A 21233-nucleotide genomic window follows, 5' to 3' on the forward strand; every position below is an offset into this window, starting at 1 on the left:
AATAGTCACGGTGTGCGGTGTAATCCTAAAGTTGTCACATAACATTGCAAATACAAACTTTGGTAAACTTAATATTTTATTTTCTTATCATTTGATAATTATACCTCGTCTCAACACTAATTAAAAAGAAGTGTATTATTTTAATAGGTCACTAGAAACAAGGTTAAGACTTGATAAATTTATTCCATTCATTTCCCATTAGAATTAATTAAAAAGTTATGGATAATATATTTTTTTCCCAACACCAAAATAAATAAGACATATTACATAGCATTATTCCTTATCATTTTCATAGATTGGACCCACAAAAATTTCCAATACCCACTCCCCAATTATGTGTAACAACATTGCCCTATCTTAGGTTTGGTCACCCAAAAACATAGGTAACTTTAGAGCCATAAATAAACCTTAGGCCACCTATCTTCATCACCGTCCAATCAACTTAGGTCAAAACTGACAAAAGATTTTTTTTTACACCATTTTTTCTTTCTATTTGGCTTTAATCCATTTTTGGCCCAACTTAATTAACTCATTATTGATATTTTCTTTATGGGTAACTAATTAATTATTGATTGAACTCAAATTATTACACTTACCAACTCCAAATGACTATGAGAAGGACGATACAGGAAATATGTGATCTATACTTGGTGATTGACCTAACATGGGTATAAATGTCATTTCAGTTTTACTGTAGAAAAAAACACTTGTTTTTATTTATTTATTTTTTTTTTTGAATATTGAATTATTTTTTATTTTATTTTAAAATGGTGTTTTGGGTGAGAGAGGAGTGTATGTGAAGTAGAAGAAGAAGAAGAGATTGAGAGTTGGGATTCACAACATTTCGTCACATTAGAAAAGATTGATTCGAAAGCGAAACCTTTCGAACTCTTAACAACGATTTAACAGAACAAGTCACAACCTTTCTCCAGTTTCAAAGCTTGTTTGATTTTAAGGTACTATTTTTATTTTTCTATTGTTGTAATTTGGGATGAGGTGTTGTGGATGTCCATGGCGGAAATCATTTGATTTTTTTCTTCTTTCATTTGGGTTTGGAATGAAAAAGTCAACTTAATGAGTTGAGAAGCTTTTTCAGGAAAAGAGACCAAAGACTTGATTTTTAATGTTGTTTCTATATTTATGACATGCATGATCTTTAAGTGTAATTACTAAGTGATTAGTTTTGTTTTATTTTCCTTTCTTTTGGGTAGGAAGAATAAGATGTTTTTGGATTGAGGAATAACTTTTTCTAGGCTGAGCTTGTTTTAGACACATATATTTGTTTTCCCAAGGTGAGAAAGTGAAAATGACATGGTAAAAAGATGAAGAGGGTATGTATACATGGCAAAACTATGAAAGAATCTTATATAGTGTTGGAGAGAGAAGTGGTCCCTGCTCTTATTCTTTTTGCAACCAAATGAATTTCCAGAAATTCTCTTCCTCTGAAAATATTTTTCAAGGAATTGAAAATCTTTTTTTGGTATTGGGTCATTTTGTGTTTTTTCTTACTGAGTTCACAATTTTTTTTCTTTTTGTCATTTTTGTTAATAAAATGAATGGAAGGATATGATAGAGTCTGCAGGTTTAGTCGTTGCATTTTAAGCTCCTTTTTAGGGGTATTATCTGCTTTTTAGAAGGAGATATTTTTTTAATTTTTTTTCCTGAATCAATTTTGTTGGTATGCTTTTGTCTATTTATATTTGTACTTGAAGTTGAACTTTGAAATTCTGTTATGGTGTATCTGTTTTTTTTTAGCCTTTTCAAATATATCTATGTTTTTGCTCTTCAAACTCCTTGTTAATGCTAAGATGAGGAGTGAATGTTTTCTCTGTTGTTAATAGGCCAAACAAAGGAAGAGGAAATTCAGTTTGTGAGTTTTGTTTATGGGCCTGGACTTTTGATTTGATTGTGTAAGGAGCCATATTCTTTTGGGACATTATGCATGTCTGGTCCTGTGGCCATTGTTGATAGAGTGGAAGGAACACATGCTTTTACAGAGAGAACAAGATCTCTTGATGTCATACATGAAAAGGATACCATTTCCGTGTCGAGTAATGGTGAAGTTGATCACACTTCTGAAGCTTCTGGCTTCAGAGTCGGGGAGCTTTTACTCCCAAACGGTGAATCCTATGCTGGATCACTGCATGGAAACATGCCTGAGGGGAGGGGAAAGTATGTCTGGGCAGATGGTTGCATTTATGATGGTGGGTGGAGAAGGGGGATGAGACATGGGACTGGAAAAATTCAATGGCCTTCTGGTGCATATTATGAAGGTGAATTTTCTGGTGGTTATATGCATGGTACAGGAACTTATATTGGTTCAGATAACATGACTTACAAGGGGCGATGGAGGTTAAATCTCAAACATGGCTTAGGATACCAGGTTTATTCTAATGGAGATGTTTTCGAAGGGTCTTGGATCCAGGGTACACCAGAAGGGCCTGGTAAGTATACATGGGCTAATGGGAATGTTTATTTGGGAAATATGAAAGGAGGGAAAATGTCAGGTAAAGGAACTCTTACTTGGATAAATGGCGATTCATTTGAAGGAAGTTGGTTGAATGACATGATGCATGGGTTTGGAGTCTATACATGGAGTGATGGGGGCTTCTATGTTGGAACATGGACGCGAGGTTTAAAGGATGGAAAAGGATCCTTTTACCCTCAAGGCAGCCGACTCTCACCTGTGCAAGACGTCTACCTAAGTGCTTTGAGGAAAAGAGGACTATTACCTGATATGAGAAAGCAGAACAATGGTCATATTCACCATGCTACTTCAGTAGATATGGGAAATATTAAAGTTGGGGAGAGTCATGGATCTCGACGTAATGCTTCTGATAAAATTTCCAAAAGAAACCTGGTAAATTTGGAACAGACTCGTGGCAAAAATGTTTCCCTGGAACGGCGCTGGAGTCTTGAAGTATCAATAGAAAAACTTATTGGATTTGACTCATCATCTGGGATGTCGGAAGGTGGAGAAAAAGATGTTGGGAATGCCATACCGATATTGGAAAGAGAATACATGCAAGGTGTCTTAATTAGTGAGCTAGTGGTTGCCAATAATTTTTCACAAAGTTCTAGAAGGGCGAAAAGACGACAGAAGAAGCTGGTCAAAGAGGTTCAGAGACCTGGAGAAGCCATCATTAAAGGACACAGGAGTTATGATCTAATGCTCAGTTTGCAGCTTGGTATTAGGTATATCACTTTTCTTATATTAGAACACTTGCAAGTATGCTTAATTCTTTATCAGATATAGATAAATTGTTATGGTCTAGAACTAGTGCAACATTGTTGTGGTAGTTAATTTCCTGAAGAGAAAATAAATAAATTCAAAGAAAAGTAAATGAAAATAATGTCAAACAAATTATTAAACTGTAGAATTGGAATTGGAATCTTGGTATGAAGTCCTTTAAGGTTGATGTTGTCATATTTTTTTTTAAAAGCAAGAGAATAGACATTATTGAATGAATATCTGTGGATATTTTCATGGTTATGATCTAATTTTCCATTTCACTGTTTTGGGAAGTTTAAAATTGAACGTGGATTAGAATATGGTCAGATATACTGTAGGGAAAATTACACCCATTCAAAGGCGAGAAGTTCGAACATCAGATTTTGGTCCCCGGGCAAGTTTTTGGATGAGTTTTCCTAGAGAAGGCTCTCAACTGACACCTCCTCATCAATCAGAGGATTTTAAATGGAAAGACTACTGCCCAATGGTGTTCAGGTTAGTTATTTATGCTCTTTCGCATCTTGTCTTTTGCTTGATACATTTACAACAGCATTAAACTTCTATTTAGTGGAAGAAAACTTGTATCTAACCTTAGTTATGTTCTTGGTCATCTCATTTCTTACCCTTTACAGATTTAGTTTCTTCTCATTGATTCCTTTGTCAATAATTATTGTAGGAACTTGAGGGAGATGTTCAAAATTGATGCTGCTTACTACATGATGTCTATTTGTGGAAATGATGCTCTCAGAGAACTCTCTTCTCCCGGAAAAAGTGGTAGCGTGTTCTTCCTGTCTCAAGACGATCGCTTCATGATTAAAACACTTCGAAAATCTGAAGTTAAGGTTTGTGCATCTGTGTTAGAACCTAATCTATGTACTTTTCTTGAACTGCCATTATATTCACCTGACAGTGCTTTCAATGTATAGGTTCTCCTCCGGATGCTTCCTGATTATCACCATCATGTAAGGACATATGAGAACACATTAATCACAAAGTTCTTTGGCCTTCACAGAATCAAAGCTTCAAGCGGTCAGAAGGTATTGAGCATATGATTAGTTATATTCTCTTTTGAGTTGGAACTCCACCTCTTCTTCGATAATGTGATGATGATATAACCAATTTTTACTCTGCAGTTTCGTTTTGTAGTGATGGGAAACATGTTCTGCACAGAGTTAAGGATACATAGAAGATTTGATTTAAAGGGTTCATCATTAGGGCGTTCTTCAGACAAGGTTGAAATTGATGAAAACACAACTCTCAAGGATTTGGATTTGAACTACTGCTTCTATTTGGAACCATCTTGGAGAGATGCTTTAATGAGGTAAGTGAAAAGTTAGGACTGTTTATTTGCATAGATGTTTGTTTTTTGGTTTGTACGGTAGAATTGTAAGCTTTGTTATGCTACTATGGCATATAAGAATTGGCCTTACAATAACAGTTTGGTTTTGATTTCTCAATGTCATAGTTAGTGAAAGTTCGTCTCTTTTAAGAACATTAGTGTGGTGTGGACAATACCTCTTACAACATGCGAGCTTGTCCATACGGATTTTCTAGTTCCAAAGCTCATTGGTTTGGCTGCTGTTTAATTGATTTCTTGCTCTACATAAATTGTGCAGCCAGATTGAAACTGATAGTAAATTCTTGGAAGCTCAGTGCATCATGGACTATAGCCTTCTCCTGGGAGTACATTATCGTGCACCTCGGCACCTATGGTCTCTGTCTTCTTTCAATCATAGCAGAAGGGCAGATGGATTGGGAATGCTGGCAGAGGAAGGTAGCGCCATAAGTATTCCAATACATGATTTTTTGCATTGATAACTAAATTGCATCAAGGCAGCTTAATGAAAACTTCACGGAATAAAATTTGTGTTGCAAGGGTTTAAAAAAACTGAAACTCATTTAGATACTTTGTTTTTTATTATCACTAACTTGAAGAGCTTGCCGGTGATGTTCCCATTACAGAGACTTTAGAGGATGATATTGCCAACTGTCCACAAGGGCTTGTTTTAGTCCCTCGAGGACAAGATGATAACAGTGTTGTTGTGGGTCCACACATCCGAGGTAGTAGATTGCGAGCATCAGCTGCTGGTGATGAGGAAGTGGACCTCCTCCTACCTGGTACAGCAAGGTATGATTCTCTGCTATATCAAACGGGTATAGTAAACCTCACAATGCCAGGATTAGTCACTCATTCCCTAGTCAATGGGTGAAAAGAACATATGTTTTGTCAATAGCCACCATTGAAAAGGAAATGTTGGACAATATTAGATGATTTGTTCTTCAATTAATGCTAACAGAGACTGATTTTTTTCCCCCTTTATCGTAACTTGTTTAATTCAGACTCCAGATTCAGCTAGGTGTGAACATGCCAGCAAGGGCGGAGCAGATTCGAGGGAAAGAAGAAGAACAGATGTTTCATGAGGTGTATGATGTTGTGCTATATCTTGGTGTCATTGACATATTGCAAGAATACAACATGACTAAGAAGATTGAGCATGCATACAAATCTCTTCAGTTTGATTCCTTGTCAATCTCTGCTGTTGACCCCACATTCTATTCCCAGCGCTTCTTAGAATTCATCAAGAAGATTTTCCCTTCTACAGCTGTATCAAATTAATTTTTTTTTCTTTCTTTTTTGTATTCTATTATATTCCCTCTTGAGATTTTTTTCTTTAATAATCATCCCACTCATTTCATGCTTTAAAATTGCAAATTGTGTTACTGTGATTATTTATTCCGCCATTTAAGAATCGTGATTAGAAGAGCCCCATTTCAATTTATTGGACGAAACAGGTTAAGCCTCAGACATTTTGTTGAGTAACATAAGATATTACTTATCCACTTCTAATTCATGGCATGTTAATGTATATTCTAACGGCTTCAATTAACTGCAATGTGTTGGACAGCACATTAGTAAATCGTAATTTTATTTTCTTTGTAATCATTTCACGGTTAGCTAGTTGGAAAGAATATTAGCCAAGTATGAAGCTTATGTACTAATGTAGCTCTCGCAAAAAATTACTGATATAACGTCTACTTTGATGAGAACAAACAGGATAAACATTTCTTTGCATCTTGTAATATGGTAAACAGAAATCAGAATGCATGATTAAATGACATAATTTGCAAAACAGTGATCTCGAAATTGCATGACCGCTAGAGGTATTTGGAAGACTATTGCGATGCTGGAGGCCTAGACATCTGCTGTCCCATGTTGGGAGGCGGTGGAGGCAAGCGAATACCCTGGTTTGGCATTTGTTGACCTCCAAAACCAAAATTTGGCATTGGGTTACCGGCAGGGGGCAGAGGAGGTGCAGGTGGAGCTCCACCAGGAGGCATAGGCTGCGGGCCATTTGCCATAGGAGGAGGTGGTGGTGGTGGCAAGGATCCAGGTGGGGGGGCTCTAGGAGGATTTCCCATTGGTGCACCAGGTGCTTGAGTCTGTGGAGGTGGAGGTGGTGGAGGCAAAGGCCTTGACGGAACACCAGGAGCACCTGTACCGTTTGCAGCAGGAGCAGGTGGAGGCTTGCTCCCCTCTGGTGGCTTGGTTTTGAAATACAGCTGTAACTGGATATTTAAACATCCCATACACCAAATGTTAGATAAAAACCAACTTAAAGCATCAAATACTTCTAATACAATTACAATTACAGTATAAAAGATAAATCCCTTCCAAAACTAATATAAACTTAGCAAGAGTTGATGGACTAGCTCATTCTAGTATTTCAACCACCACTGACTCAAACAGCCAAGATTCAATTAACGGTAAAGAACAAAATGGCACATAGTCAGATCAAGGAACTTTCTGTTTTCTCATGGTTATGAGAAAATTAAGGAGTGAACCAAGTGCTGAAAAGACTAACCGTGAACATTTTCGAGTCTGGATCCCAATGAGAGAAGAACTTAGGTGTAGACTTGTCTATCTCTGTGCTCGGAACCTGAAATGGAAATTCACTAAAATTACGCTAAAGAAAAGAAACAGCAACAAATCTTATGATACTATAAATATATATATGTATATTTACCTTGAAAGCAATGATCTCATATGGTTCAGCGGCAAAGAGAAGATACTGATATCTTTTGTCAAATTGTTGGACCCTCTGTAACCATGAAAATGCAAAACACAAGGGAAAGTTAGTTTATCAATTTTTCGGATAAAAGAATTCCAGCTTAAATTATTTAAAAATACAGAGAGATATGTATGTTTCACGCAGCATACTCAAAATAAAGCACACCTGCTCATAAGATGACATAAACCGGTGCCGTGGCTTAGCAAGGTCTTCAATCTCAGGATATTCAATCTGCAGGACATAACCAAGCAGCCACATTAATGTCTATAATCTCAGAATTTGAAGGTATCTTTAAAAAGTTTCATTTCAGCTAAACAATAGAGATCTACCTGGAACAAGAGAGATCTCTGCTTGGTCTCTGGATCAAATTGCTTTGTCACCCGGTAGCCAGGCCTACCAATTTTAACTGCAAGTATAGGTTTTGTTTTAGTAATAATTATATAACACAATTAAAGAAAGAAAGAAAAAACCACTAGCTTGTAAGCAATAGATTATCAAGAAAAACTTAAGACTTGGATAAAGTTTAAGAATTTTCATGTTTTGACTAAGTGCAAAGATTTATTCTAGAAGACTACACACTGCTCCAAAAATATGATCATTCAAACTTCAGTACTGTAGAACTCAACTGCGCTATATCCTTGTTAGGCAACAACTCAATTTAAAACTAACGAAACCTATAAAGTCAAGATGAATATATCTTCAGAAACCTATGGAACCTCAAGCACATGTAGTAAATGCCCAACTAACCATAAATTTCCAATAACTAAGCGGCATTTCTCTACACACCAACTGTTTGATAAAATGTATGAAATCATTGTTAAACAAACGAAGAACGAAAAGACAAGACATACCTGTTTTACGAATATTGACTTTCCGCTTGTGAGGCTGAGGTTGCGCCGGAGCTTCCTTGGCCTCCCGAGCAGCTCTCTTAGCCAAATTCGTTTGATGACGTTTCCCTTGTGTATGAGCCAAGTAATTCCCCTCATTATTGTGAAGAGTCAAGCAAAGCTTACACTCATAGCTAGAAAACCGAATAAACCCAGTTAGAAGAATCGCATTGAAAAGCAGTTCGCAATATTAATCGAAGAAAGGGGGAATCTGAGAAAGGTACCTTCCGAGGTGGTTTCGCATAAAATAGGGATCTTTAGCGAGATCGATTGTCTCCAAGGCGAGTCTTCGGAGTCTTTCCCGGCGGTCGACTGCTTCGTTCTGGGCAGAAGCGGCTCCGCCGCTGCCGGGCTTGGATCCCCACTCTCTGTCCATGTTTGTTTGCCGGAACCCTTAGAGGCCTCGGCTGGGTTTAAATGTTATGGCATGTTTCTCGTCATCCTCAACTTTTCTTCGACCGAAAGGCACGTGCGGTGCACGGGCAAGACTCTTCCACTCGGAAAAAAAAAAGGGAATTTTACAAAAATACTGCTTTTTGACCAAAACTTTACATTTTTACTGGGACACGGCAAAAACAACTTTTGTACTGCCCAAGCCCAATTTCATTACTTTTGTACTGCCCAAGCCCAACATCATTTCATTTATACTGTGTGTGTGGGGAAACAACCTTCTTCGTGTGTGGGGAGACGCCGGAGACGGAAATCACCAAGAAAAAACCATTAAAACCGGCAAGAATAAACAAAAGCAGTAAAATCGACGTCAATAAATAATCATGGCAAAACAACAGTAAAACAACAGTAAAACAACACTAAAACAATCAAACAAAACAAAAGAAAAAAATGATTAAAAAAAACAAACAATCTGCTGCACAACCTCAACACCAGATGCAAAATCAACTATATTTGCAAGTCTATTCCTAGAAAATTATAAAAAAAAACTACTAAAACAACACTGAAACAACACAAAAACAAATGAAGCAAATATAACTACTTAGAAAAATATAAAAGAAACACACACCTCCATCTTCCACACTCACAGACATAACCATCACAACAACACGAGAACACCCAGAAAATACCTATTAATTCAAATAAATAAATCATGAAAAACAACAAGAAACAATACTAAAACAATACTAAAACAAAACTACAAACAAAAACAATAAAAAAAAATGATCAAAAATTAACTATGTTGTGCACATCCTCAATACTAAATGCACTATATTTGCAAGAAAAGTTCTAGAAAATTAGAACAAAAAAAAACCACACTAAATCTTATATTTTAAAAAAAAACATAACTAAGAAATTCAAAAAATTAAAAAAAAAAGAAGAAGAAAAGAAAAGAAGATGAAGAAGAAGAACTAAGAACTATCACCTTCATGGTCTTCCTTCCCCTCATCATCTCAGCCATAAAAACATAGCTTTTATTTGGGTAATATTATAGATTTGGGAAAAAAAAAAGAAAAAAAAGAAGAAGAAGAAGGTGAATAGTAGATAGATTAGTAAACACATAAGAAGAGAGAATAACCACAAAAAATTTGACCCTAAGACAATAACTGGATGTGTTTTTTTTTAAAAAAAAAAAAGAAGAAGAAGAAGAAGAAGAACATAAGAAGAAGAAGATGAATAATTAAATGGGATAGTAGGTATAAAAACGTGGTGTGAAAGAGAGTAATTGTATTGATATAATGATTAAATTGAATTAAAAGAAAAGAAAAAAAAAAAAAGCTGCCACAAATGTGACAATTCCCATCACATCATTTTTTTTATTGATATAATGATTAAATTTAATTAAAAGAAAAGAAAAAAAAAAAAAAAGCTGCCACAAATGTGACAATTCCCATCACATCATTTTTTTTATCACTTAAAATAAAAAAAAAAAAAAAGCTAAAGTTTTAAAGGCAAGAACTGCCAAAAAAAAAAAAAAAAAAAACAGACAGTATAAATGTTGCAATTTCCGTGCAACAGTAAAAATGTAATAAATGGGGAAAAAATAGTAGTGGGTGTAAATTTCCCAAAAAAAAAAGAGAGTTTTATCGGTTGGGCCTTCTACGGCCCAAAACTGGATAGGAATATGTAGGTATTAGTAATAGGGGTATGTTGAAAAATACCATTTTTATTAGGGAATTTTTTAGTTTTATACGAAAATGATAAAATAATTCTACAAATACTATTAGCTAAAATAATACACAATTATTGAGGCATTTATACCGAAATCATAAAAATAAAGCCATCAAATCATGAAAACACCCTGCCATTCTAGTTTCAAGTTTCTTTTTTTTTGCTGATTTTTTTTGGTTATCTCCTATGTTGTCTTTTTGTTTATTATATATATAATTTTCTTTCCTATTAATCTTTCTAAAAAAAATATTAGTTTCACTAAATAAAAAAATACTAATTATTTTATTTTAGCTCATACTATTACAATTTATTTTTCGAGACAATTATTTTAATATGTGAAAAATATAAATATTTGCTATCACAAAAAATAATGATCCAAATAAAAAGTATAATTTGTTTTATATATATTCATATATTTGAGCATTAACATTAGGCACCAGTAACTGTAGTACTAATACCACCATGAGGTAACTTTTTTATTAATGATTAGTGATATTTCACCAAAATTATTAAATTAAAATCTTTAAGGCCCAATTTTTAATTGCAATAACATATCACACCTTATACGTAATAGTTAGACATCACTACTATTTCCTTTTATATTATGTTAACTAAAGAATAAATAAACTGTTAATTTAAGTAAAAATTAATTAATTATACCAACTAACTTCACAAAATATTATATTTTATTATTATTATTTTCATATTTAAAAGTAACCATGTATTGTTGTTTAAGATAGCTTCACATTCTTTCAGTAACTTTTGTTACCTTTAAACATGTGTGATAAAATTACAGAGTTAGGATAAAGTACACTTAATATCAAAATTAATAAAGTCAATTTTTTTAATATTAACGATTCTAATATTAAGATACTATTTGGTTTCTTTATAAGTTCTTTTAGGAATTTATTAGAACTGTTTCAATAAGATAAACTCATTTAAAATACTATTATGTAACTTTTAAATATCAAATTAGAAAAAAAAAATTGTAATCTATTAAAGTTCGTTAAATTTTATAGTTTGATTACTTTTTCGTTAACAAAATATAAAATAAACTAAAAGGTTACTTTTTATTTCAATCATTTTTCTAGATTCAGCAAAGAAATATATGATTTCCATATATTAAAATGATCATCTTAAGAAAGTAGGTCGTGATGATATTGAGCTCAACCAACCAACGATGTGATGTAAAAAAAAAAGAGATAAGTGGATATACTTTTATAAAAATTTATTGAAATTGCTATATAAAAGAAGTGTATGTAAATTACAATATAAAGGTTACTCTTTTTTTTTAGACATTTACTAAAATTGTTCTATAAAATAAACTTATGTAAAATATAATCTAATAAATAATAAAATACTTCTTGGTAATCTAAGAAATTAGTTGGTACATTGAATTTTGTTTAAGTGAAAAATTTGGTAGTATATCTTGTTTTCATATAAGTTATTTTAAAAATTTGTAAAAAATATTTTATAAAATTAGAATATGATTTAGTAACTTTTAAATATGAAATAATTATAAAAAAAAAAATAGTAACGTATGAAATTATAATTGGTATTTAAATTTTGTTGTATTTGAAAATTTATTTTTTTCTTCAATAAACTAAGTAGAAAAGAAATTAAAATGTTACTTTTGATTTTGGTCATTTTGTATGATAACAGTAAAAGAAAAAATATGTAATTCTCATTAAAATGGTAGATAATAATATTTTAACTTAAATAATTATTAGTGTGACTAGAAAAAAACTTTTTAAACTTTTTTTTAAGAAAAAAGAGAAATAAAAAAAGAATAGAGAAAGTTTTTATAATATTAAAATAAATCATTAATATTGGTGTTGTAATGACCGCTCTAGTAATGTGGATTAGTAAAGGCAATTAGCACTAATTTTTTATTATTTTATTATTTTATTATTATTTGTGAATTATTTTATTTGTGGACCCCAATATTTAGAAATAAATGTTAGAGTTATAATTTCTCAATTCTGGAGATTTTATTAAACTCTAGAGGTATTATTTAGCTTATATGTGAAATATGTTAATTTTGTAATTTTTGCTCGGCGACAACGGAAAATGCGATGGATGGCTAGATAATCACATGAGTAAGTTTAGAACCCTATTTCATAGTGGGGAATATTTTAGAGGAAATAAATTATCGGGATTGAGCGGGGTTATGGAAAGTGACCATTTTACCCCTAGCTTTAGAAATACCCTAGTTTTAAGTCTAAGGGCATTTTGGTCTTTTGTTTATGGATGAGTGAGGTGGCTGCCCAAGTTTTTGACACCTAGCTCATGACTTTTCAGCCATGAATTAATTAAGAAAAATTAATTCATTTGAGGGAAAAATCAAAGAAAACCAAAATCTAGAGAACTCTCTCTCTTTCTCTCTTTTCTCTTTCGGCTGGGGCTTGATCAAGGGGGGAAGGGCTGTTAATTCTTGGAGTTTCCAGCAAAGGAAGCTTGGAAGATTCAAGTTGAGGTAAGCCCTAAAGAAACCTTTCTTAATTTCCAAGTTTTAAAGTTAGGTTGAATTGGTGATTTTGTAATTTAGGGGCTGTTAAGGTTTGATGTGTTTAGGATTCGAATTCTAGGGTTAGTTTGAGTTGATTGAAGTTCCTAGCAGCTGATTTTATTGCTTGATTATGGTTTTAAGCAAGCTTGAGTTTTGAAACTCAAGCTTTGAGCTTTAATGGCATAAATTGAATTATTGGTTTGTTCTGTGATTTGTTGATTGGAAATGGATGTTTATACATTGTATAGGTATACTGGAGAGTTTGGTAAAGTTTGGGATTGAATTGAATCAAGGGGGATTAATTTTTGGTTCCCAGCAGTAGAAGATTCGGTTCGGGTGGTCTGTACCAACCTGGTCGGCCAGGTTGGTGACCCGAACCGGGATGCGGTTGGGAACCGGTCTACCTGTTGGGGGATTTTCCAGAACCCTAGTTTTGGCCAATTTTGAGATATTTAGGGTATTGCCATGAGGTTTATCGATAGGGAAACTTTTAGTTTCAAGTTTTAAGTCCCGGAAAGTGATTTAGCGAGTCACTCATCTGTATTACCATTATTGTGATTAGGGCATCCATCTAGCACGTGAATTCCGTTCAGGTCGGCCAGCACACTTGAATTCAGAAAACAGGTAAGAACTGTGTATAGTGTATGATGTGATTATCTGAATGTGTGTATATGTGTTTATATATGCATGCTTGAATTATGTTAAACACTACCAACACTTGTATGAATAAGTTATAGAGTGTATTGGTACAGTGATTGTTGTGATTATGAGTACGATACAGTGATACCAACACAAGCATGGAAAAATGCTAAGGTGTGTGGTACATCACTCAGTGTTACTCAGTGATCGGGATAAACCCTACCAACACTCGTACAGTGAGGTGCGATGTGTATGTGGTATAGTGGTTGTACCCTGGTAATGAACGTTCATACTCATCTGTTAAGCTCTGTAAATAGGTGTATGGGCGCCTATTTACAGGTCGGAAATTATATGATATGTTATATGCATTTCTTACTGAGTCTGTTGACTCACAGTTTCTGCTTCCATGTGTAGGTAAAGGAAAGGCAAAGGCTGAACAGGAGTGAACCTGAGCTCGGGTGAGATTGTACATGTCAAGCGGCGCGACCTGGAGTGTTTGGTCTCGGGACATCTGGGTGTTGTATTTTGAAAGTCGCTGTGCGACCCAGAACTTGTATATTTTGAATGTAAAGTTTAAACAGTAAATTTTCAAAAGTTTGAAAGCGGGATCCCGGGATTTGTAAATATTATAATATATTACAAAGTTTAATATTTAAAGCAAAAGTTTTAATTTGACACGTTTTTCGAGAAATTTCTTTGATTAGCAAAGATTGCACAATAATTGAAAAAGCACTGTAGCGTGCCTTAGCATTAGGGCGTTACAATTTTGGTATCAGAGCCGCCAGGTTTGTCTACCGAAGCTTGCTATGACATGTACAATCTTCATCAGAGAAAGCTCGGTTCACGGTTCAGTAAGCCCGTACTTGTTTAGTACTTTAAATAAGTGTGATGTGAAAGCATATTAGATTTAAATTAAATATTATTCTTTAAAAAAAAAGAGAGAAAGTGTGTTGCCTTTTAGTTATTAAGAGCGGTGTTAATTTTGATCGCTGTCTAACCTGCCTGGCTTATGGATTCGCAGGCTAAGTCCTATTAAATGGATGCCCCGCGAAATACAAGAAGTCAGGGTGGCATGGTTGAGACCGGAGGCGGTCAGGGGAATCCTCAAAATCCTCGTGGCCGCGGTCGTGGCCGTGGCAGAGCTCAGGGTGGTCGCCCTGTAAATCCACCTCAAGCTCCTCCTGATTGGGAGCAAAGATTTGCGGAGATGCAAGATAGAATCCGCCAGCAAGATGAAGAGATTCAGAGGTTGAGGCAGCAGGGTCCTCCTGCCGTGCCTCCTCAAGAAGTTCAGGCCGTTGCAGTTCCAGCGGTGCCAGCAGAACAACCTGTTGTTGGCAACCGTATGGAACCGTTGTACGAAAGATTTCGAAAACAGGCACCTCCAGTGTTTCTGGGAGGCCCTGATGTGATGAAGGCTGAGCAATGGCTTTCGATGATTGAGCGTATTCTCAACTTTATGGGAGTGGTTGGAAATGACCGGGTTACCTGCGCCACTTTCCAGTTTCAAGAAGATGCCCTCGTGTGGTGGGAATTGATAACCCTCACTCGGGACGTCACGCTGATGACCTGGGAAGAATTTAGGGAGTTATTTAACTCCAAGTATTACAACGAAGCGGTCCGCAGTGCAAAGCGGAAAGAGTTCACTGATCTAGTTCGGATCGAGGGTATGTCGATCGAGTACACAACGAAATTTGATCGGTTGGCTAAATTGGCAGCAGGAATTGTGCCCACGGACTTCAGTAAGAAAGAAAAATACTTAGCGGGTTTGAGTGCAAAAATCCGACATGATCTGGTTATTACCACTACTGAAGCAACCACGTATGCAGATATGGTTGAGAAGGCTTTGAGAGCCGAGGGTGCAGTAAAATTTCTTCAGGAGCCCCGGGTGACTCCGAGTGTTGGTGGAACCCCCACTGTTCCTACTCCTGTTTATGGTAGGGATGGTGGTGACTCCACCACTGAGCAGAAAAGAAAAGTTGTTCCAGCTCCTGGTGGCTCGGGGCAAAGCAAGCGGTTCCGTGGGAACCAAGGCAGAGGAGGACGTCAGGGTTACTCTTATCCTGAGTGTCCAAGGTGCAAGAAACATCATCCGGGAGAGTGTAACCGGAAGACATGCTTCCTGTGTGGCATGGTGGGGCATTTCAAGAAAGATTGCCCCCAGGCAAAGAAAGAGGAGCCGAAAACGGAGGTGAAACCGGTTCCTGCTCGTGTGTTTGCCATTACCCAAGCTGATGCTGCAGCCCGGTCCTTCATTTGTGACAGGTCAGCTTCCCGTCAACAACTTGTTATTTACAGTATTATTTGACTCGGGAGCTACACGTTCATATGTGGCTACAAGGGTGATTGATCTTTTGGGTAGGCCTTGTGAAATTTTAGAAAGAGGGTTCGGAACCCTAATGCCTAGCGGGGAATTGGTTATCTCTAATAGGCGCATTAGGTCTATGCCGATTAGGATCGAGGATAGGGAATTGAGTACTGACCTTATAGAGTTGAAATTAACTGAGTTTGATATTATACTGGGAATGGATTTCTTATCCAAGTATTCGGCCAGTATAGATTGTAGGCGTAAAATGGTGACTTTTCAACCGGAAGGTGAAGATCCTTTTGTTTATGTTGGATCGGTTCAGGGGTCTCGGATCCCGGTTATTTCTGTGCTGAGAGCTAGGGATTTACTATGCAATGGTTGTGTAGGATTTCTAGCGGTGGTATTTGACTCCAGCAGACCTGAAACATTTGGGCCTGAGGTAGTCCAGGTAGTGAAAGATTTTCTTGATGTGTTTCCCGAGGAGTTGACGGGATTGCCGCCACAGCGAGAAATTGATTTTGTAATTGATTTGGCACCTGGAGTCGAACCTGTTTCTAAAGCTCCATATAGGATGGCTCCAGCGGAACTCAAGGAGCTTAAGTTACAACTTCAGGGGATGCTTGATATTGGGTTTATTCGACCCAGTGTATCGCCCTGGGGAGCTCCGGTTCTTTTTGTGAAAAAGAAAGATGGTTCCCTCAGAATGTGTATTGATTATCGGGAACTAAACAAGCTGACGATTAAGAACAAGTACCCGTTGCCTAGGATCGATGATCTGTTCGATCAGCTTCAGGGAAAGACAGTGTTTTCGAAGATTGATTTACGGTCTGGTTATCATCAACTCAGAATTCGGGAGGAGGACATACCGAAGACTGCTTTTAGAACCAGATACGGGCACTATGAGTTTCTGGTAATGTCATTCGGATTGACTAATGCTCCTGCGGCCTTTATGGATCTCATGAATAGGGTATTCAAGGATTTCCTCGATAACTGCGTTATAGTGTTTATCGATGACATTCTTGTGTACTCTCAGTCAGAAGAGGAGCACGAGCATCATCTTCGAATGGTGTTACAGCGACTTAGGGATCACAAGCTGTATGCCAAGTTCAAAAAGTGCGAATTCTGGTTGTCCGAGGTGTCCTTTCTGGGTCATATTGTTGGGAAAAATGGAATTATGGTTGATCCAAACAAGATAGAATCAGTGAAGAATTGGCCGAGGCCCAAGTCTGTAACAGAAATTAGAAGTTTTCTCGGGTTAGCAGGGTATTATCGACGTTTCGTCGAAGGATTTTCTAAACTTTCTATGCCCCTAACCGAATTGACCAAGAAAAATCAGAGATTTGTGTGGTCAGATAAATGTGAATCAAGCTTTCAGGAGCTGAAGCAGCGTTTAATAACAGCTCCGGTGTTAGCTTTGCCATCAGATCAAGAGAAATTTGTTGTGTATTGTGATGCATCCAGACGAGTGCAGGATGCGTTCTGATGCAAGCTGACAGAGTCATAGCTTATGCCTCTCGTCAACTGAAGGATTATGAGCAGCGTTATCGAACTCATGATTTAGAGCTCGCTGCTGTGGTTTTTGCTTTAAAGATTTGGCGACATTATCTTTACGGTGAAAAGTGTGAGATTTATACGGATCATAAAAGTCTTAAATACTTTTTCACCCAAAAAGATTTGAATATGAGGCAGAGAAGGTGGTTGGAGTTAGTTAAAGACTATGACTGTGAAATACTATATCACCCCGGGAAAGCCAATGTTGTGGCCGATGCTCTGAGCAGAAAAGGTCCCGGTCAAGTGTGTACTACGGTTATGATAGCTCCTCAACTAGCCTCAGAAATGGTTAGTGCAGGAATTGAGTTCGTGGTCGGGAAATTACATAATTTAACACTCCAATCTGATCTGTTGGAGAGAATCAGAAAGGCACAACTGGAAGATCCCGAGCTAGTTAAAGTTCGAGATGAAGTAGTGGCTGGTCGGCCTAAAGGTTTTTCAATCTCGAGCAGTGGAATGTTGTTATATAAAGCTCGAGTTTGTGTTCCTAGTGTTGATGAGCTTAAGAAAGAGATACTTGATGAAGCTCACACCACGCCTTATTCGTTACATCCGGGAACCACCAAGATGTATCAGGATTTGAAATCCTACATCTGGTGGTATGGGATGAAAAGAGATGTAGTGGACTATGTGTCCAAGTGTTTAACCTGCCAGCAGATTAAGGCTGAACATCAGAGACCGGCAGGGTTATTGCAACCTTTAATCCTTCCAGAATGGAAGTGGGAGGACATCGCAATGGACTTTGTAACTGGGTTACCTAGAACTACAGGGATGTATGATTCTGTATGGGTCATTGTGGATAGATTTACAAAGTCGGCTCACTTTCTACCAGTGAAAGTTACCTATTCAGTGGATCAGTATGCTGAATTGTATGTGAAGGAGATAGTTCGTCTCCATGGAGCCCCTAAATCTATTGTGTCAGATAGGGATCCAAAGTTCACATCGAAGTTTTGGGTGAGTCTTCAAAAGGCTATGGGTACCAAGTTAAAGTTTAGTACAGCCTTTCACCCTCAGACTGATGGTCAGTCAGAAAGAACTATCCAGATTTTGGAAGACCTACTGCGAGCCTATGTGATGGACTTTGAGGGTTCATGGAGTAAGTACTTGCCTTTAATTGAGTTCTCCTACAACAACAGCTACCAAAGTACAATAGGGATGGCTCCCTATGAGATGTTATATGGTAGAAAATGTCGTTCTCCTATTCATTGGGATGAGACAGGAGAAAGGAAGTACTTGGGTCCAGAATTGGTGCAAAGGACCAATGAAGCTATTGATAAGATCAAAGCTCGGATGCTTGCTTCTCAAAGCAGGCAGAAAAGTTATGCTGATCCGAAGCGCAGAGATGTCACATTTCAGGCAGGGGAACATGTTTTCCTGCGAGTTTCACCCATGAAGGGTATTCGGCGCTTCGGGAAGAAGGGTAAGTTAAGCCCTAGGTTCATTGGGCCATTTCAGATACTCGAGAAGGTCGGGCAGGTAGCGTATCGGCTAGCCTTACCACCAGCATTATCAGCTGTTCATGACGTATTTCACATCTCTATGTTAAGGAAATACGTGTCAAACCCGACTCATGTCTTGAGTTATGAAGGCCTTGAACTACAACCAGACTTATCCTATGAAGAGCGACCTGTTCAGATTTTGGATAGGAAAGAAAAAGTTCTTCGCAACAAGACTATTGCACTAGTTAAAGTGCTCTGGAGGAACAGTAAGGTGGAAGAAGCCACCTGGGAATTGGAATCAGATATGAGGACTCAACATCCAGAGCTATTCAGGTTAGATTTCGGGGACGAAATCCTATTAACGGGGGGATAATTGTAATGACCGCTCTAGTAATGTGGATTAGTAAAGGCAATTAGCACTAATTTTTTATTATTTTATTATTTTATTATTATTTGTGAATTATTTTATTTGTGGACCCCAATATTTAGAAATAAATGTTAGAGTTATAATTTCTCAATTCTGGAGATTTTATTAAACTCTAGGGGTATTATTTAGCTTATATGTGAAATATGTTAATTTTGTAATTTTTGCTCGGCGACAACGGAAAATGCGATGGATGGCTAGATAATCACATGAGTAAGTTTAGAACCCTATTTCATAGTGGGGAATATTTTAGAGGAAATAAATTATCGGGATTGAGCGGGGTTATGGAAAGTGACCATTTTACCCCTAGCTTTAGAAATACCCTAGTTTTAAGTCTAAGGGCATTTTGGTCTTTTGTTTATGGATGAGTGAGGTGGCTGCCCAAGTTTTTGACACCTAGCTCATGACTTTTCAGCCATGAATTAATTAAGAAAAATTAATTCATTTGAGGGAAAAATCAAAGAAAACCAAAATCTAGAGAACTCTCTCTCTTTCTCTCTTTTCTCTTTCGGCTGGGGCTTGATCAAGGGGGGAAGGGCTGTTAATTCTTGGAGTTTCCAGCAAAGGAAGCTTGGAAGATTCAAGTTGAGGTAAGCCCTAAAGAAACCTTTCTTAGTTTCCAAGTTTTAAAGTTAGGTTGAATTGGTGATTTTGTAATTTAGGGGCTGTTAAGGTTTGATGTGTTTAGGATTCGAATTCTAGGGTTAGTTTGAGTTGATTGAAGTTCCTAGCAGCTGATTTTATTGCTTGAGTATGGTTTTAAGCAAGCTTGAGTTTTGAAACTCAAGCTTTGAGCTTTAATGGCATAAATTGAATTATTGGTTTGTTCTGTGATTTGTTGATTGGAAATGGATGTTTATACATTGTATAGGTATACTGGAGAGTTTGGTAAAGTTTGGGATTGAATTGAATCAAGGGGGATTAATTTTTGGTTCCCAGCAGTAGAACCGGAATTCCGGTTCTGGGTGGTCTGTACCAACCGGTCGACCGGTTGGTGACCCAGAACCGGGATGCCGGTTGGGAACCGGTCTACCTGTTGGGGGATTTTCCAGAACCCTAGTTTTGGCCAATTTTGAGATATTTAGGGTATTGCCATGAGGTTTATCGATAGGGAAACTTTTAGTTTCAAGTTTTAAGTCCCGGAAAGTGATTTAGCGAGTCACTCATCTGTATTACCATTATTGTGATTAGGGCATCCATCTAGCATGTGAATTCCGTTCAGGTCGGCCAGCACACTTGAATTCGGAAAACAGGTAAGAACTGTGTATAGTGTATGATGTGATTATCTGAATGTGTGTATATGTGTTTATATATGCATGCTTGAATTATGTTAAACACTACCAACACTTGTATGAATAAGTTATATAGTGTATTGGTACAGTGATTGTTGTGATTATGAGTACGATACAGTGATACCAACACAAGCATGGAAAAATGCTAAGGTGTGTGGTACATCACTCAGTGTTACTCAGTGATCGGGATAAACCCTACCAACACTCGTACAGTGAGGTGCGATGTGTATGTGGTATAGTGGTTGTACCCTGGTAATGAACGTTCATACTCATCTGTTAAGCTCTGTAAATAGGTGTATGGGCGCCTATTTACAGGTCGGAAATTATATGATATGTTATATGCATTTCTTACTGAGTCTGTTGACTCACAGTTTCTGCTTCCATGTGTAGGTAAAGGAAAGGCGAAGGCTGAACAGGAGTGAACCTGAGCTCGGGTGAGATTGTACATGTCAAGCGGCGCGACCTGGAGTGTTTGGTCTCGGGACATCTGGGTGTTGTATTTTGAAAGTCGCTGTGCGACCCAGAACTTGTATATTTTGAATGTAAAGTTTAAACAGTAAATTTTCAAAAGTTTGAAAGCGGGATCCCGGGATTTGTAAATATTATAATATATTACAAAGTTTAATATTTAAAGCAAAAGTTTTAATTTGACACGTTTTTCGAGAAATTTCTTTGATTAGCAAAGATTGCACAATAATTGAAAAAGCACTGTAGCGTGCCTTAGCATTAGGGCGTTACAGGTGTGTTTCATATATAATAAA

The 21233-nt window shown here is 36.8% G+C and overlaps 2 protein-coding genes across 4 annotated transcripts; one reads left to right on the forward strand and one right to left on the reverse strand.

The window, feature by feature from the left end:
* Positions 1–710: 710 nt before the first annotated feature.
* LOC115709904 (phosphatidylinositol 4-phosphate 5-kinase 9) lies at positions 711–5938 on the forward strand. 3 transcript variants are annotated; one of them, XM_030638157.2, is made up of 9 exons: positions 711–956; positions 1842–3195; positions 3560–3727; positions 3909–4074; positions 4159–4269; positions 4366–4553; positions 4849–5006; positions 5195–5360; positions 5573–5938. In XM_030638157.2, the coding sequence occupies exons 2-9, from the start codon at positions 1943–1945 to the stop codon at positions 5847–5849; spliced, it is 2487 nt and encodes an 828-aa protein (XP_030494017.2). In that variant the 5' UTR covers positions 711–956; positions 1842–1942; the 3' UTR covers positions 5850–5938. The 3 variants fall into 3 exon arrangements, with proteins under 3 accessions (XP_030494017.2, XP_030494018.2, XP_060967695.1); XM_030638158.2 differs by lacking the exon at positions 711–956 and adding an exon at positions 1235–1480; XM_061111712.1 differs by lacking the exon at positions 711–956 and adding an exon at positions 1469–1678.
* A 204-nt stretch (positions 5939–6142) lies between these two features.
* Positions 6143–8696, reverse strand: LOC115709906 (uncharacterized). The gene is made up of 7 exons (XM_030638159.2): positions 8414–8696; positions 8154–8323; positions 7632–7708; positions 7468–7533; positions 7258–7332; positions 7096–7170; positions 6143–6799 (listed from the first exon to the last, which is right to left on the reverse strand). The coding sequence occupies exons 1-7, from the start codon at positions 8563–8565 to the stop codon at positions 6407–6409; spliced, it is 1008 nt and encodes a 335-aa protein (XP_030494019.2). The 5' UTR covers positions 8566–8696; the 3' UTR covers positions 6143–6406.
* Between the last annotated feature and the right edge of the window lie 12537 nt (positions 8697–21233).

The sequence above is a fragment of the Cannabis sativa genome, chromosome 3, assembly GCF_029168945.1.
Source record: "Cannabis sativa cultivar Pink pepper isolate KNU-18-1 chromosome 3, ASM2916894v1, whole genome shotgun sequence".
Classification (NCBI taxonomy): Eukaryota; Viridiplantae; Streptophyta; class Magnoliopsida; order Rosales; family Cannabaceae; genus Cannabis; species Cannabis sativa.

Coding starts and splice junctions, on each gene's coding strand:
- LOC115709904 (XM_030638157.2), top strand. CDS start 1,943: ATGTCTGGTCCTGTGGCCATTGTTGATAGAGTGGAAGGAACACATGCT. Junction 4,075..4,158: donor TTCGAAAATCTGAAGTTAAG/GTTTGTGCATCT, acceptor TTCAATGTATAG/GTTCTCCTCCGGATGCTTCC. Junction 4,270..4,365: donor AAGCTTCAAGCGGTCAGAAG/GTATTGAGCATA, acceptor TTTACTCTGCAG/TTTCGTTTTGTAGTGATGGG.
- LOC115709906 (XM_030638159.2), bottom strand. CDS start 8,565: ATGGACAGAGAGTGGGGATCCAAGCCCGGCAGCGGCGGAGCCGCTTCT. Junction 7,171..7,257: donor ATGAGATCATTGCTTTCAAG/GTAAATATACAT, acceptor TTTCCATTTCAG/GTTCCGAGCACAGAGATAGA. Junction 6,800..7,095: donor CAGACTCGAAAATGTTCACG/GTTAGTCTTTTC, acceptor TTAAATATCCAG/TTACAGCTGTATTTCAAAAC.